The sequence below is a fragment of the Macaca thibetana genome, chromosome 1, assembly GCF_024542745.1.
Source record: "Macaca thibetana thibetana isolate TM-01 chromosome 1, ASM2454274v1, whole genome shotgun sequence".
NCBI classification, from domain to species: Eukaryota; Metazoa; Chordata; class Mammalia; order Primates; family Cercopithecidae; genus Macaca; species Macaca thibetana.
Genome location: NC_065578.1, coordinates 10414788 through 10432353, shown reverse-complemented (window position 1 = coordinate 10432353; position 17566 = coordinate 10414788). Strand labels below are relative to the sequence as shown.

Genomic DNA, 17566 nt, shown 5'->3' with positions numbered 1-17566 from the left:
CTCTTTTTTTTTGAGATGGAATCTTACTCTGTTGCCCAGGCTGGAGTGCAGTGGTGCAATCTTGGCTCGTGGCAACCTCCGCCTCCTGGGTTCAAACGATTCTCGTGCCTCAGCCTCCCGAGTAGCTGGGATTACAGGCGCCTGCCACCATGCCCGGCTAGTGTTTGTACTTTTAGTAGAGACAGGGTTTCACCATGTTAGGCAGGCTGGTCTCGAACTCCTGACCTCGAGTGATCTGCCCACCTCAGCCTCCCAGAGTGCTGGGATTACAGGTGTGAGCCACCACACCTGGCCAGGCAGGTCATTTTTAACTTCTAAGGACTGGTCATCAGTCCTGTGAATTATTATCCAGTCTCACTTGCTTTCCCTTTTTGGGGGACTAGGGGGGAAAATTATACTAGCATAAGATTATTTTGCTGTATGTAAATATTTCTGGCATAAGTATTAAATATCTGGGTTAAAATAAAAATTGTGTCCTTGCCCTCTAGAAGTGTACTCAAAGTAGAATGGAGGGATCACTTGCCAGCTTTTTTTTCTTTTTTTTTTTCCTGAGACAGAGTCTTGCTCTGTCACCCAGGCTGGAGTGCAATGGCGCAATGTCGGCCCACTGCAACCTCCGCCTCCCGGGTTCAAGCAATTCTCGTGCCTCAGCTTCCCAAGTAGCTGGGACTACAGGCGCATGCCGCCACACCCGACTAATTTTTTGTTGTTGTTGTTGTATTTTAGTGGAGAAGGGGTTTCACCATATTGCCCAGGCTGGTCTCGAACTCCTGAGCTCAGGCAATCCGCCCACGTTGGCCTCCCAAAGTGCTAGGATTACAGGCTTGAGCCACTGCGCCTGGCCAGCACTTGCCAGCTTTTAGTTGAAGTCTGTGTACTTTCCTGGTCAGCCTATGCCCCATCATCACCTTTTGCCTTCCTCTCTTTTCCAGCCAGCCTCATAGGAGTGGAAGGTGGGAATGCCACCCGAATTGGCAGATTTGCCAACTATCTTCGGAACCTCCTCCCCTCCAATGACCCAGTTGTCATGGAAATGGCATCCAAGGCCATCGGCCGCCTTGCCATGGCAGGAGACACTTTCACCGCTGAGTATGTGGAATTTGAGGTGAAGCGAGCCCTGGAATGGCTGGGTGCTGACCGCAATGAGGGCCGGAGACACGCAGCTGTGAGTGCCTGCAGGGAGGAGCACAGCCAGGCTTGGGGAGCGATGGTGTCATGGTGGGGTCTTTTGCTTCCTTCTGAGGCTCATCCCTGAAAAAGGCTGGTTAGAAGGGCTAGGATTCCAGGCTGTGAGATGGGGTAGAGTCCGTCCTTAAGAGAGAATCTAGCAGTGGTGTGGTAGGGATCAGAAGCATCAGCCGCATGCTTTCCAGTCTGCTGCCCTTCAGAGGAGGCAGTACTGTGAGGGGGGGGCATGGTACCAGGAGAAGGACACACACTTGGACCCTGGCTCAAGTCTTGGCTTTACAACTTCCTACCTAACTCTGTAACCTGGGGCAGCTTCTGACCTTCAGTTTCTTCCTCTGTCAAATAAAAATAACAACAAGATTAAACATTAAACAGGATTATCCATTCAATAATTGTTTACTACATACCTACAGTATTCCAGGTAGAGTTCTATGCTATTAGTATAGTGATATAGAAAGCATAAAACACATCTGCACTTCCAGAGCTTATATTCAAACATTACAAGCATTCTGTGTTTGTAAACAACTTAGGATAATGACCACTGAGATGTTTAATCAAATTTACTTTCTTCCTCTGTCCCCAGAATTTCCTAGCTGGAAGAGTGAGCAAGCCTTCTCTGTTCCTAGTGTGTATGGCTCTAAGATGATAAAAGACCGTACTCCTGAGAGAACAAAGCACTGGTACCGATGAGAGTTCTCGGTTTGTCTTTTTCTCCAGGTCCTGGTTCTCCGTGAGCTGGCCATCAGCGTCCCTACCTTCTTCTTCCAGCAAGTGCAGCCCTTCTTTGACAACATTTTTGTGGCCGTGTGGGACCCCAAACAAGCCATCCGTGAGGGAGCTGTGGCCGCCCTTCGTGCCTGTTTGATTCTCACCACCCAGCGTGAGCCAAAGGAGATGCAGAAGCCTCAGTGGTACAGGGTGAGGAGATGGGTCCATTCCCAACACTAGGAAAGCACGTCTACATAGAGAATCACCTGGCCTAAGGGGCAGCCACAGGCCCTTGCCATGGAGCAAGCATCAGTTTTTGTTTTGGTCTCAAATGAATTTTTTTTTTTTTTTGAGCTGGATTGCCCAGGCTGAAGTGCAGTTGCACAATCTCAGCTCATCGCAACCTCTGCCTCGGGTTCAAGCGATTCTCCCACCTTAGCCTCCCGAATAGCTAGGACTACAGGCGTGTACCACCACGCCTAGCTAATTTTTGTCATAGAAACAGGGTTTTTCCATGTTGACCAGGCTGGTCTCGAATTCCCAACCTCAGGTGATCCACCTGCCTTGGCCTCCCAAAGTGCTAGGATTACAAGCATGAACTACCGTGCCCGGTCTCCAGTGAATTTTTTATGCTCAGTATGAATCAATAGTTACTTTATTGCATTTTTTTAAAGCAAACATATATGGATTGCCACACCATTATTCTATACGTTATTTTATGTATGACTAAGAATGCAAATATGCCACTTAAACTGTGACTTGGTACCTCTTTTTTTTTTTTTTTTTTTTTTTTTTTTTGAGTCTGGGTCTTGCTCAGTCACCAGGCTGGAGTTCAGTGGTACGATTTTGGCTCACTGCATCCTCTGCCTCCTGGGTTCAAGTGATTCTCCTGCCTCAGCCTCCCGAGTACCTGGGACTACAGGCATGTGCCATTATGCCCAGCTAATTTTTGTATTTTCAGTAGAGATGGGATTTCACCGTGTTGGCCAGGACGGTCTCGATCTCTTGACCTCGTGATCCACCCGCCTCAGCCTCCCAAAGTGCTGGGATTACAGGCATGAGCCACTGTGCCCGGCTGACTTTGTACCTTCTTCTTATCAATAATTATAAGACGTCTCAGCCGGATTCTTATGCCTGTAATCCCAACACTTTGGGAGGCCAAGGCAGAAGGATTGCTTGAGCTCAGGAGTTTGAGACCAGCCTGGGCAGCATGTGGGACCCCATCTCTACAAAAAATAAAAAAATTAGTTGGGCCTCGTGTCACATGCCTGTGGTCCCAGCTATTTGAGAGGCTGAGGCGGGAGAATTGCTTGAGCCCAAGAGATCAAGGCTGCAGTGAGTCATGATCACACCACTGCACTCTAGCCTTGGCAATGAAGTGAGACTCTGTCTCGGAAAAAAAAGACATCTCTTTTCAGAGATGTTAAAATATGGAAAAATAGGTGTCTTAAAATCAGTGTGATACAAATGATACCAATTTAGAAAGTGCCAGTTCTCTCTGTTCTAGTATCATGAGGCCTGTGCTGATTACTGCTGCAGAGGGAACTTATCAGTGAGTCTTATATTAGAAAAAGAGCTCTGAACATGGGATTGAGAGACCTGGGTTCCAGTCTTGCCTTTGCTGTGTTATCTTGGACAAGTCACTTAAATTCTTTGAGTCTGTGTTTTTAGCTGTTAAATAGAGATGATGATGGTATCTTCCTCAAAGGCTTATTATGAGAACTGAAGCCGGGGCCGGGCGTGGTGGCTCACACCTGTAATCACAGCACTTTGGGAGGCTGAGGTGGGTGGATAACTTGAGGTCAGGAGTTTGAGACCAGCCTGGTTAATATGGTGAAGCCCTATCTCTACTAAAAATACAAAAATTAGCTAGGCGTGGTGGTGTGTGCCTGTAATCTCAGCTACTCGGGGGAACTGAGGCAGGAGAATCACTTGAACCCAGGAGATGGAGATTGTGGAGAGCCGAGATTGCACCACTGCATTCCAGCCTGGGCAACAAAGCAAGACTCCGTCTCAACAAAAAAAAGGAATTGAAGCTGAATTAAATAAAAGAGATTGATCAGTTTTGTCGATAACTGGCACAAGGCACTGAGCAGGCATGGTAACACCTCAGAACCCCCAGTGTAGATGGAATGGGCCTATATTCTTTCTGGGTTTGTAGTCTGTCTCTAATAAAGGCACCCTGTCTCTTTACATAGCACACATTTGAAGAAGCAGAGAAAGGGTTTGATGAGACCTTGGCCAAAGAGAAGGGCATGAATCGGGATGATCGGATCCATGGAGCCTTGCTGATCCTTAACGAGCTGGTCCGAATCAGCAGCATGGAGGGAGAGGTGAGAAGCCACGGCAGAGGGGAGTCCAGGCTCCCCATGTACCATTCTGTGAGCAAGGCAAGGCGAGATCCATGTCCTCATGGAGCTGACATTTTGTGGTGGGAAACATAATAAGTAAATAAGATAATTTCAGATAGCAGTAAGTTCTATGAAGAAAGTTAAAGAAGAGTAGGATAGAGAGTGACCGGGACGGGGTGAGTGGAGGGTCGGGGAAGGTCCTCTCTGAGGTGGTGTTATTTGAGGGGGGTCCGCATGATACAAAGGAGCTACCTTGCAGCAGGCCAGGGAACTGTGTTCCAGGCTGAGGCTTTGAGGCAGAAGAGTGTGAGACACTGATGAAACGGAAGGGAAGTATGGCTGGTGTACTGGGAGCAAGGGAGAGGGAAGGAGGGGCCAAATTAATAGGCCCGCAGTTCACATAAACACGAGCTTTTGCGGGGTAGACATTGGAAGTGTGCACACAGGCAAATAATGTGATGTCATGCATTTCTAACAATCACTGACTGCTTATAGGAAAAACTGTGGGGAAAGGCAGGAATGAAAGCAGGGAGACCAATTAGGAGATGTGTTGACTTGAGAAGGTGGGTTTAAAAGTACATGGATTTTATTAGGGAAACAGCCTTCAAGAGAATATGGGGAGGGAGCTGGGAGAACCATCAGACCACAATGTACATCTGACCCTGAGTAAGCAAGAGGGTAAAATACAGATAGAAGTGTCCTAGCCTACTATGCAGGGCCACTGCAGGGTCCTCAAGCCAAAGTTGGCCGTCGGAGAGGTCTGTGTCTCCCAGGAGCAGGACAGCCTTAGCATCCCTACTGTGTTCTGTCATTGACTGGGAGCAATGGTGATGGGTTTCAGAGCAGCAGCTGGGGCCCTTGGTTATGTGCCTTGTAGTTGGAGGTTGCATTCTCACGGCTGCCAGACAAAGCTATTACAGTAGTCTGGATGAGTTACAGTGGTGGCTTTGACTAAGAATGGTGGCACAGATACTGAGAAGTAGTTGATTGAGGATATATTTGGGAGGTAAAGCTCCATCTGTGAGACTGGCTGTAGAAAACAAGCTGTGAAATTTTACCCCGGGGATTCCTGCTTATAATAGACACAGTGCTTATTAGATAATAGCTGTGCCCAGATGTGGAAGCAGCGCATGCAGCAGTGTGCAGAAGCAGGAGGAGTCTGGCTTCAGATCCCCACCGCTCTGTTGACTGTGTGACTCAGGCAAATTACCTGTTTAACCTCATTTTTCTCCCTTTGGACGGGAGCTCTTACCTACCTCATTGGGTTCTTGTATGATTTCTAAATGATGTTGGCCTTCTATATCCATGAGTTCTACATCTGGATTCAACTAGTAATGGTTCACAAATACCCAGAGCTGGGTGCAGTGGCCCACACCTGCAATTTCAGCACTTTGGGAGGCTGAAGTGGGAAGATCACTTGAGCCCAGGAGTTTGAGACCAGCCTGGGCAAAAGATGGTGAGACCGTGTCTCTATGAAAAATTTTTTTTTAACTTTTTAAAAAGAAAAAAAAAAAATCAAAGAAAAAAAAATACAACAATTTAAAGATAATACAAATTTTTAAAAATACAGTGCAACAAATATTTACATAGCATTTACATTGTATTAGGTATTATAACTAGCATAGAGATGATTTAAAGTATGTGGGAGGCTATACATAGGTTATATGCAAATGCTATGCTACTTTATCTGAGGGACTTGAGCATCTGCAGATTTTGGTATCTACGGTGGGTCATGGAACCAACCCCCATGGATACCAAGGGGATGACTATGTATGTGAAGTGTCCAGCACAGCACCTGATACATAGTGGGCGTTCTATAAGCGGTAAGCTTCAGATTTTCCTTCCTGAGTTTAATATGATGTTTTCCATTGTAATCTGGGTGGCTAGGAGATCTTTGTTTCCTCTCATTAAAACAGAACAATATCACCTAGCTCATAGAGTGGTTGTCAGATTTAAGTGAAATAGTTCTTGTGAAGGTGGTTTGTAAATTATAAGAAACTATCCAAGGCTGGGCATGATGGCTCATGCCTGTAATCCAAGCATTCTGGGAGGCTGAGGTGGGAGAATCACTTGAGCTCAGGAGTTTGAGACCAGCCTGGGCAACATAGTGAGACGTCGTCTCCAAAAAAAAAAAAAAAAAAGAAAAAAGAAACTATCCAAATATAAGGTATTAAAATTTCACAATTTGTTCATTCATTCAACACATATTAATTGAGCACCTAGTATATGCCAGCTATACTGTGTCCTAAGAGCTAGAATAATCCAGCAGTGAACAAAATAGATTCCATTCTTATAGGGAAAGATAGATAATATACAAGTAAAAACCTATTATATATCATATGGTTATAAGAGCTATGGAGAAAAGTAGAGTAAGGAAGGGGAATACAGAATGCTAGCCTAGATTAAGGATTACATTTTAAAACGTGGTGCCATTTGAGTACAGCCATGAAGGAGGTTAGAAAAAAGCTTTACAGGTATCTGGGGAAGAGCATTCTAGGCAGTGGGCCTGAGGCAGGAGCGTGCTGGTGTATCAGAGGAGCAGCAAATACTGAATAGCAGCTCCCCTACCATGGCTGAGCAGAGTGAGCAGGAGAGGTGTGTGGGGATATGGGGTCAGAGGAACACCTCGGGGAAGGAAGGGGCATATCACATAGGGCCTTTGTGTGGGAAGCGGGAAGCTATAAGTGGGCTTTGAGCAGTGGAGTGACATTTAACTCATATTTCAAAAGGATCACTCTTGCCAGTGTGTTGAGAATGGATTGTTAGAGAGCCAAGGACTAAAGCCAGGAATCCAGTTAGGAGGGAACTGCCACAGTCTTAGCGGGGGATATGTGTGACTCAGACCACAGTGGGAGCTATGGAGTTGCAAGAAGCAACTGGATTCTGAATTTGGAATTTGCTGATGGTTTGGAGGTAGATGGAGAGGAAGAAGTGTCAAGGTGTTTGGCCTGAGTATTAGGAGGATAAAGTTGCCATTCACTGCAGTGGGAAGACTGAAATGGGAGGAGCAGGCTTGAGGGAGAAGGCTGGGAGTTTGGTTTTGAACCTGTTATCTTAGAGACCTTTTGGGCACCTGAGTGGAGATACTGAATAGTTCTGGGGAGAGGTCTGGGCAAGGGGGATGGATTTGGGCATTGTCAGGGAACTAGTATAGTTGGAGAAGAGATGGGGTCTGTGAACCTGAGGTCAGGAGATGAAGAGGACCAAGGGGGCTGGGGAAGGAATAGCCAGGGAGGGAGGAGGAGAGCCAGGAGAGTTTAGAGTCTGAGAAGCCAAGTGAAGAAAGGGCTTCAAGGAGGTGAAAGTATCAGTTGAATGCTACAGATAAGTCAAATAAGATGAGGACTGAGAATTGACCATTGGATTTAGCAGCTTAAGACTCATTGGTAACTTTGATAAGAGGAGTGGATAAGATTTTCTGAAAAGTGAAAATATGTGTGTCAAGAAAAGTTTAGAAGTTTGGAAAACTTGTGTCTCTTTCTCAATTTGGAGTCTTGGAGGATGAGTACTCCCCAACCCTGCTCCTGCGGCCCCAAGACCGAGTCTTGCTCTGTTGCCCAGACTGGAGTACAGTTGGTGTGATCTCAGCTCACTGCAACCTCCGCCTCCTGGGTTCAAGCAATTCTTCTGCCTGAGGCTCCCGAGTAGCTGGGATTATAGGCATGTGCCACCACAACCAGCTAATTTTTGTATTTTTAGTAGAAACAGGTTTTCACCATGTTGGTCAGACTGGTCTCGAACTCCTGACCTCATTATCTGCCCTCTTCGGCCTCCCAAAGTGCTGGGATTATAGGTGTGAGCCCTTGCTTCTGGCTGAGGATGAGTAATTAAGCAGCCCTTTGTAAAGGGAATAGACATGAGTTCTCAGTCAGCTTATTCCATACCACCTGTGGATTCCTAGGATTCTGAGAAAATTACTTGGTTAAGTTTTTGTTTTTTGTTTTTCTGAGACAGAATTTCTCTCATTGCCCAGACTGGATGGCCGTGGTACGATCTTGGCTCACTGCAACCTCTGCCTGCGGGTTCAAGTGATTCTCCTGCCTCAGCCCCCGAGTAGCCAGGACTACAGGCACGCGCCACGACACCCGGCTAATTTTTTGTATTTTTAGTAGAGATGGGGTTTCACCATGTTGGCCAAGCTGGTCTTGAACTCCTGACCTCAGGTGATCCACCCACCTTGGCCTCCCAAATTACCGGGATTATAGGCATGAGCCACCATGCCCGGCCTGCTTAAATTTTTACCTGGGTTTCCAGAGGGGAAGAAAGAGATCAGACAGTCCTTAACAGGATGCTAGCAGGGGCCTCCCATCACCTTTGCAAGCCTCATTGCGGTGGCCTAGGTCAGTAGTCACAGCAATATGCAAGTCAGCCTTTCCAAACTAAGTGAGGAGTCCTGGGAGGTGAGAACCCTTGGCAAGGCAGCCGTCTGCTGCTGCTTTATTTTCAGTAGGTGGTGCTCTTCTGCCTAACTTAGAACAAAATCAGATCCCTTGCAAGGTTCTGGGGAGATTGTAACCCTAAACATGAAGAGTGGCCACCCTTCACTTTGGAAGTAGTTGCATTTTGGGATTAGGCAAATGTAATGGTCTGTAGACTCCACAGTGCCCAGTTTGAATGCCAGTCACAAGTAAAGATGATTTTTTTTTCCTTATATATATAGCGTCTGAGAGAAGAAATGGAAGAAATCACACAGCAGCAGCTGGTACATGACAAGTACTGCAAAGACCTCATGGGCTTCGGAACAAAACCTCGTCACATTACCCCCTTCACCAGCTTCCAGGCTGTACAGCCCCAGCAGTCAAATGCCTTGGTGGGGCTGCTGGGGTACAGCTCTCACCAAGGCCTCATGGGATTTGGGGCCTCCCCCAGCCCAGCTAAGTCCACCCTGGTGGAGAGCCGGTGTTGCAGAGACTTGATGGAGGAGAAATTTGATCAGGTAGGTGGTGAGAGGCCCTTTCCTTCTTTTCCCAAGCTCCACACCTCACTTTTCCCCTGCCAACCCTTTATCCTTCCTCTCTCAGGTATGCCAGTGGGTGCTGAAATGCAGGAATAGCAAGAACTCGCTGATCCAAATGACAATCCTTAATTTGTTGCCCCGCTTGGCTGCATTCCGACCTTCTGCCTTCACAGGTGAGGATGTCCATGGAAGACATCATTACCCATCTCAGGGTAATTAAACAGGGAACAGGTGATTCCAGAAAATCCAAATATCTTTTCCTTTGAAGCAATGCCAATGAATCTCTGATTTCTTTGCCTCATGTCCAATTTCAATGATATTTAGTTCAGGTTTTCCACTAATGTCAGAGGCAGCAGACATAGGAACAATCAGAACAGGTAGGCAGAGACGCAGTTCTACGGCCAAGCAAGTTCACAAGTAGACTTAAAAGAGACCTAAGGGCGGGCAGTTTTGATGTAGCTACTGTGCAGTATCTACGTCAAAGCTTTGTGAGGGAGGGTTTGGGGATCGTCCTGCTTCTGTCCCTGAGGTGGTCACCAAGCTGCCTCACCACTTGCAGGCAGCATCAATCCCTGGCTCCTGAACCTGGCCCAACTCAGATTCCAACTTCTCAACGAAGCCTTCCTGGATTGCTCCAGCTGTAAATGTCCTTTCCTTCTTCCGTCATAGCCCTCAGCTATGGAAAGGTTTGGCATCAGACCTGAGATGAACCCCACCTCCGCCCTTAACCATGAGGTTTTGGACAGATTACTTTACCTACCTGGGCCTCAGCTTCCTGACTTGTAAAATCAGAATAACAATCTCTGCCTCCCAAGATGAGCAGCATTAATGCCTAAGCACCTACTGTAGTGCCTGGCACAGAGTTAGCCCTAATAAGTGGAAACCATTATATATTGTTACAGCCTCCTCAGGCTACTTCAAATCTGTTTTGGAAACAGGGTAGAGATAAAATTTTTAGTGTTCCAGTTGCCTGTTCATACTTAATGTCCTTGTCTTACCTCCCTACTTGCTGAGCACAGGCACCCAGTCTTGAACATGTCTTCCCACTTTACCGTGGTGCTCATTGCCTGTGCTTAGTGAAGCATTCAGGACCCAGTGAGAGCCAGGAACATAAGCAAAAGGCCAGCCTGGCCCTCAGCAGACCCTATTCCCTAGCACACAGACTCACTTCACGCCACCCAGCCCAGACAAACCACGGGAGAAATGTAGCTGGTCAGGTGTTAAACACACTGCTCAAAAAAAGTAAAACGTGTTGGTTGAGGACTTGACAATTAGCCACATAAAACCACTGAACCAGAGAGAAATAACAGAAGGAAAATCACCCATTTTTTGTTAGTTTCTATTCTTCTGGCCTGGCACCCAGCAGCTTTTCTCTTTTTTAATGACCAGACAGGTTGCTGTTCAGTAGAGCTTTAAATGATCTTGGATTAAAAGTCTGTGGTTCAAAAGAAACTAATAACTAGGCCAAATTTGATGAAAGTCTGGCATGTTACCCTTGTAAGTTCAGAAGACTGCTTAGCAGCAGGATACGAAGGCTCGGAGGGCCCTAGATTTCTGCTTTTGATGTGGGTGTTTGTTATTGTTGTTGCTCTCTTTTTTAAGGTTAGTCAAAGTTGTTTTATTTATTTATTTATTTATTTATTTATTTATTTATTTTTGAGACGGAGTCTCGCTCTGCCGCCCAGGCTGGAGTGCAGGGGCCGGATCTCAGCTCACTGCAAGCTCCGCCTCCCGGGTTCACGCCATTCTCCTGCCTCAGCCTCCCGAGTAGTTGGGACTACAGGCGCCCGCCACCGCGCCCGGCTAGGTTTTTTTTTTGTATTTTTTAGTAGAGACGGGGTTTCACCGTGTTAGCCAGGCTGGTCTCGATCTCCTGACCTTGTGATCCGCCCGTCTCGGCCTCCCAAAGTGCTGGGATTACAGGCTTGAGCCACCGCGCCCGGCCAAAGTTGTTTTATTAAATTTGCTAAAATATGCCAGTGACATTCAGCCTGGGCACCCCCTATAAGTATTCGCTTCATTGCATAAATACTATTTGTTTAAAGCTTGCAGTTTGGAAGTTATTGCTTAAACTTCTCAGTGGTATAAGCTTTAGAAATACAAAAAATACTCCCAAGACTGAACTGGAATCTCTAAAGTCAGATTTCTAATCTCTCAGGGTGTTAAATCCAGAAAAGAAAATTATGCTCTCTTGGGTTTTTTTTTGAGACAGGGTCTTGCTGTGTCTCCCAGGCTGAAGTGCAGGGATGCGGTCACAGCTCACTGCAGCCATGACCTACTGAGCTCAAGCGATCCTCTCACCTCAGCCTCCCAAGTAGGTAGGCCCACAAGCGTGAGTCTCCACACCTGGCTGATTTTTTAAATTTATTTTTTGTAGAGATGGGGTCTCACTATGTTGCCCAGGCTGGTCTTGAACTCCTGGGCTCAAGCAATTCTCCCGCCTCGGCCTCCCACAGTGCTTGGGATTACAGACAGCTGTGGCGCCTTGCCAAGAAATTATACTCTTGATTTTAGCCCATTTCCTGCCGAAATGCTATCCCCCTAGTTTTTCTTGTTGACTCACTCTTATTTTAGGGTTGTATCGCCTTGGTCATCTGTCTTCAAGCCCCAGCATGCCTCATTGTCATTTGACCACAAAAGCCATGGGAGAAAACATTTCTCAGAGTAAATGCAGTCATGATATGTGCTGCTTTAGGAGTCTAATCCACTGTCTAAATGTGGTTCTGGTAGCTTTCAACACCCCTAACTTCCTAAGGGATGTGTGGTTTTCGCTTCTCTCCTACTTTATGTGTACTACTGGTGCCTATACTGGGGACCAACATCAATGGAAAAGAAGGAATAGACAAGAAGCAAGAATCAGGAAATTCCAGCTTTCAGAGGAGAAATAACACTTTAGCTTGAATTGTACGAGAATCGCCTACCCATGCACACTGGCTTATGTAAACTTAATGAAAATATACATGTGGCTTTCCAAATTACAGACTAAATCTTCTATTAAATATAACTGTCACAAAAATCTCTAGGTAATAGCAAAATGATTTCTAGGCCTAAGCTGAATGGAATGGCCTGTTTATTGCAAACAGTGTTCAGTATTACAGTCATATATTACTTAACGATGGGGATACATTCTGAGAAATGCGTCCTTAGGAGAATTTATCCTTGTATGAACATCATAGAATATATTTACATAAACCCAGGTAGCCTACTCTACACCTAGCTCTATGGTATAGCCTATTGCTCCTGGGCTACAACTTGTGCAGCATGTTACTGTAATGAATAGGCAACTGTAAAACAGTGGTAAATGTTTGTGTATCTAAACATAGACATAGAAAAGATACGCAAAAATGTACTGTATTATAATCTTATGGGACCACCATCATATATGTGGTCCATTGTTAACACAAGCATCGTTAAGTGGCGCAAGACTGTACTGTTTATTTCTTTGTTTGTTTGTTTTTCTGAGACAGAGTCTTGCTCTGTCACCCAGGCTGGAGTGCAGTGGCACAATCTTGGCTTACTGCAACCTCCACCTCCCGGGTTCAAGCGATTCTCCTGCGTCAGCCTCCCAAATAGCTGGGACTACAGGCACACGCCACCACGCCCGGCTAATTTTTTGTATTTTAGTAGAGACGGGGTTTCATCATGTTGTGCAAGCTGGTCTCAAACTCCTGAGCTCAGGCATCTACCCGCCTCGGCCTCCCAAAGTGTTGGGATTACAGGCGTGAGCCACTGTGCCCGGCCCTGTACTGGGTTTTTATTAGTTTGAGACAGGGTCTTTTTTTTTTTTTTTAATGAGATGTAGTTTTGCTCTTGTTGCCCAGGCTGGAGTGGAGTGGTGTGATCTCGACTCACCGCAACCGCCACCTTCTGGGTTCAAGTGATTCTCCTGCCTCAGCCTCCCGAGTAGCTAGGATTACAGACATGCACCCCTGTGCCCGACTAATTTTGTATTTTTAGTAGAGATGGGGTTTCTTTATGTTGGTCAGGCTGGTCTCAAACTCCTGACCTCAGGTGATCCACCCACCTTGGCGTCCCAAAGTGCTGGGATTACAGGCATGAGCCACCAGCCTGGCCCTGAGACAGGGTCTTATTCTGTCGCCCAGGCTGGAGTGCATGGCTCTTGGCTCAGTGCAGCCTCAAACTCCTGGACTCAAGTGATCTTCCTCAGCCTCCTAAAGTACTGGGATTACATGTGTGAGACACTGCGCCTGGCCCATGACTGTACTTCAGATTTCATTATAATGTAAAATTGTTTAGATCTTCTGTTTTTAAACAATGTTTGACATATATTTCTTAAGCAAGAGCATGTAATTCTTGTATCAAAATGTAACAGTAATGGAGACAATTACATGATACTGTTTTGGCAACCTTTTACCTGTTTTGGATTTCTTTTTTTTTTTTCTTCTGAGACAGGGTCTTGCTTTGTCACTCAGGCTTGAGTGCAGCACTGCACGTGATCACACCTCTCTGCAGCCTCAACCGTCTGGACTCAAGCGATCCTCCTGCCTCAGCTTCCCGAGTAACTGGGATTACAGGCGTGCACCACCACACCTGGCTAATTTTTATTTTTTGTAGAGACAGGGTCTTGCTGTGTTGCCCAGGCTGTTTCGAACTCCTGGCCTCAAACAATCCTCCCTCCTTGGCCTCCCAAAGTGTTGGGATTACAGGCGTGAGCCACTGGCAACTTTCTTAATTTATTCTTAAACTGAATTGCTTTATAGGACCTTTGACTGTTGATGTATAGACCCTAACCCTGACCTGGAGCTATCTACTTTGTCTTTTCTGTACTCAGATACTCAGTACCTCCAAGATACTATGAACCATGTCCTAAGCTGTGTCAAGAAGGAGAAGGAACGTACAGCAGCCTTCCAAGCCCTGGGGCTGCTTTCTGTGGCTGTGAGGTCTGAGTTTAAGGTCTATTTGCCTCGCGTGCTGGACATCATCCGAGCGGCCCTGCCCCCAAAGGACTTCGCCCATAAGTAAGCACCTCTGTTATGATTTCACCTTCCGCTTCATTCGGTTGGAGAGGAAGGACGCTCTATCCCAGATCCACAGAGCTTAAGCCATTTTTTGCACATTCAACTCCAGGGTATAGCAAATCATATGAAGAACAGCCCTTCCTCAGTTGAATTCTAAGCTTTTCCAAATGAAATAACATATATGAACTATTTGGGGAGGTTGAATACCCTGAGAACACGTGAGATGTCAATGCTGTTTTCAGTGTTATTATTTACTGGGAATCTGCTAGTTTTGCTTTTTTCTCTGGCTTTTAAAAGTCTTATTTTGATATAAAACCTAAAGAGAGGAATCCTCTACTGGAACTGAAGGGACCTAAGGGTCATCTTTTTCCTCATCACTGAAGTTGAATACGTTATTCCACCTCTTTAAACCTTCTGGAGAATACACTATGAGAAACTCCCTCAGCATCCTGCCAGATGGAGTGGCCAGGGTGTCTTCGCTAAGGCGGGGGGTCAGTGTTCCTCACCCTTTGTCTCAGGGTTGTCTTTATACTTCCCTGTTTATTAGTGAAGATTGCTGTGGTGAATTAATACACCCCATTCATTCTTCTTTTTTTTTTTTTTTTTTGAGATAGAGTCTCACTTTGTTGCCCAGGCCAGAGTGCAGTGGCGCAATCTTGGCTCACTGCAACCTCCTCCTCTTGGGTTCAAGCGATTCTCCTGCCTCAGCCTCCCAAGTAGCTGGGATTACAGGCATGTGCCACCACACCCAGCTAATTATTGTATTTTTTTGTAGACACAGGGTTTCACCATGTTGGCCAGGCTGGTCTCGAACTCCTGGCCTCAAGTGATCTACCCACCGTAGCCTCCCAGAGTGCTGGGATTACAGGCGTGAGCTACTGCGCCTGGCTCCATTCTAAAGCCCCGCATTCTCATCATAGAAGAATTTCTTTCCATACGATGGCTGTTTACTGCCTTCTTGTCCCTGATGAACACATTGTTCATCTCCCTTCCTACGTAAGTATCTTGGTGAGCACCACACTAATCCATATGGTACAGCTGTGTGAATTCGGAACAAGGGCCCCTTCCTTAAGACACTTTACTGCCATCTGCTGGATTGTTGTAGAAACATACACATCTACAGTCACTGTGATGTGATGGGCCCCTTTGAACTGTGCTGTGGACGGCTTGCACGCCCATCTGCCTGAGTAACCTGTTCTCCTTGCCCCAAGGTGATTTTGAGGTGGGACATTAAAGAATGTCATTATGTCTCAACTAGCCACTGTTGGTTTCTCTGCAGGAGGCAGAAGGCAATGCAGGTGGACGCCACAGTCTTCACTTGCATCAGCATGCTGGCTCGAGCAATGGGGCCAAGCATCCAGCAGGATATCAAGGAGCTGCTGGAGCCCATGCTGGCAGTAGGACTAAGGTGGGTGTCAGAAACCTGAGGTTGCCCTATATCAATGTGCGGCTTGGCCCCCAGTGTTGGGACTGTTAAAAGAGTGAGGCGTGGTTGTTTGCACTTTCAGTTGGATGGACAGGATAGCTTAGACTAAACACATAGGCTAGTACTGAATCCTAGTTTCATCACTAGCGTGTTATGTGATCTTGACTAAGTTATTTAATTTCTCTGAGCCTCTTTTTTTTTTTTTTGAGGAGTCTCGCTCTGTCGCCCAGGCTGGAGTGCAGTGGTGTGATCTCAGCTCACTGCAAGCTCCGCCTCCTGGGCTCACACCATTCTCCTGCCTCAGTGTCCCGAGTAGGTGGGACTACAGGCACCTGCCACCACGCCTGGCTAATTCTTTGTATTTTTGGTAGAGATGGGGTTTCACCATGTTAGCCAGGATGGTCTCAATCTCCTGACCTTGTGATCCGCCCGCCTCGGCCTCCCAAGTGCTGGGATTACAGGTGTAAGCCTCCGTGCCCGGCCTCATTTTTTTCTTTTAATCTGAAAAGTGGGTACAATAGTAATTCGTATTGCCTAGGGTTGCTGTGGGTTCATGATATAGTCACTCTTAGCACCATGCCTGGCATATAGGAAGTACTCAATAAATATTTGCAAATATTGTGTATATTATTGAGCAAGTTGCTTAAGCTTCCTAAACTAATTTCTCCTCATCTGTAAAATAAGGACAGTGTTTTAAATCTGCTTCCCAGAGTGTTTGTTGAGACTTGGTCTTCTGTAGTGGCTGAATTATAGTGAGCAAATCTTTTGTGGTGAGAACCAGAAACTCACAGATTGTTTGGATACCTGAGACTAAGCCAAGAGAGTTTACACTTTTATTCTTATTTTATAATATCCTTTCTACTCTGAAGAACAGAGGCCTGATCCCCTTGCTAGGAGAGAAAGCTATTTCTTCCCAAGAACAGACTGAGTGTCATGTGCCCAGCCCTTATGTGGCTTGTTTCCTTCCCCTCAGCCCTGCCCTCACTGCAGTGCTCTACGACCTGAGTCGTCAGATTCCACAGCTAAAGAAGGACATTCAAGATGGGCTACTGAAAATGCTGTCCCTGGTCCTTATGCACAAACCACTCCGCCACCCAGGCATGCCCAAGGGCCTGGCCCATCAGCTGGCCTCTCCTGGCCTCACAACCCTCCCTGAGGCCAGCGATGTGGGCAGCATCACTCTTGCCCTCCGAACGCTTGGCAGCTTTGAATTTGAAGGTAAGAAATTACAATGTCTCTTGGCAAGGTAGTGAGAGCTGCTGGAAACTTCTTTGGGAAAGGAATGAAAGTATCTAGACTTCCTGGATCTTGCTGTGATCCCAGAGACAGGGTAGCTGATTCTGTAGCAGCTCATCCTTCCTAGACTCTTTCCATATATTGGTAATTCCTGTTTGTTTCTTTGTCCCATACTGAGTTTGGGGGCAGATCGTTTGAGGGAAAGTATACGTTGATCCAAGGAAATAATGCTGCAGAGACAGATCCCCCTCATGTCCCCACTTTTTCACCTCCTTGTAGCTGAGATGATATGTAATGCTTTAAAATGTATAAGCAGGGGCTTTTGGGTGTTTCCATGTCTATGGTGGTATGGTGTCTTTTCTCTTTTTTTTTTTTTTTTGAGACAAAGTCTCTCTGTTGCCTAGGCTGGTGTGCAGTGGCACAATATCAGCTCACTGCATCCTCCATCTCCTGAGTTCAAGCGATTCTCCAGCCACAGCCTCCTGAGTAGCTGGGACTGTAGGTGCGTGTCACCATACCCAGCTAATTTTTGTATTTTTGGTAGAGATGGAGTTTCACCATGTTGGCCAGGCTGTTCTGGAACTCCTGACCTCAAGCGATCTGCCTGCCTCGGCTTCCCAAAGTGCTAGGATTACAACCATGAGCCACTGTGCCCGGCTGGCGGTATGATTTCTAAAAGTACTGTACTGTGTAGTTCTAAACTGCAAATAAACCCACAATA

The 17566-nt window shown here is 46.4% G+C and overlaps 2 protein-coding genes across 4 annotated transcripts in view; both read left to right on the top strand.

Annotated features, from left to right (window-relative positions):
- The window catches only part of SRM (spermidine synthase), a 227650-nt gene that overhangs the window by 30441 nt on the left and 179643 nt on the right, over positions 1 to 17566 (top strand). The gene's annotated exons all lie outside the window — the stretch shown is intronic.
- MTOR (mechanistic target of rapamycin kinase) overlaps positions 1 to 17566 on the top strand; it is a 150552-nt gene that overhangs the window by 4135 nt on the left and 128851 nt on the right. For all 3 annotated transcript variants that reach the window (XM_050787642.1, XM_050787652.1, XM_050787662.1), the window contains exons 4-11: positions 933 to 1165; positions 1906 to 2106; positions 4095 to 4229; positions 8908 to 9183; positions 9269 to 9377; positions 13997 to 14183; positions 15463 to 15591; positions 16583 to 16827. In XM_050787642.1, the coding sequence (XP_050643599.1) occupies positions 933 to 1165; positions 1906 to 2106; positions 4095 to 4229; positions 8908 to 9183; positions 9269 to 9377; positions 13997 to 14183; positions 15463 to 15591; positions 16583 to 16827 (1515 nt within the window). The remainder of the gene's footprint in view (positions 1 to 932; positions 1166 to 1905; positions 2107 to 4094; positions 4230 to 8907; positions 9184 to 9268; positions 9378 to 13996; positions 14184 to 15462; positions 15592 to 16582; positions 16828 to 17566) is intronic.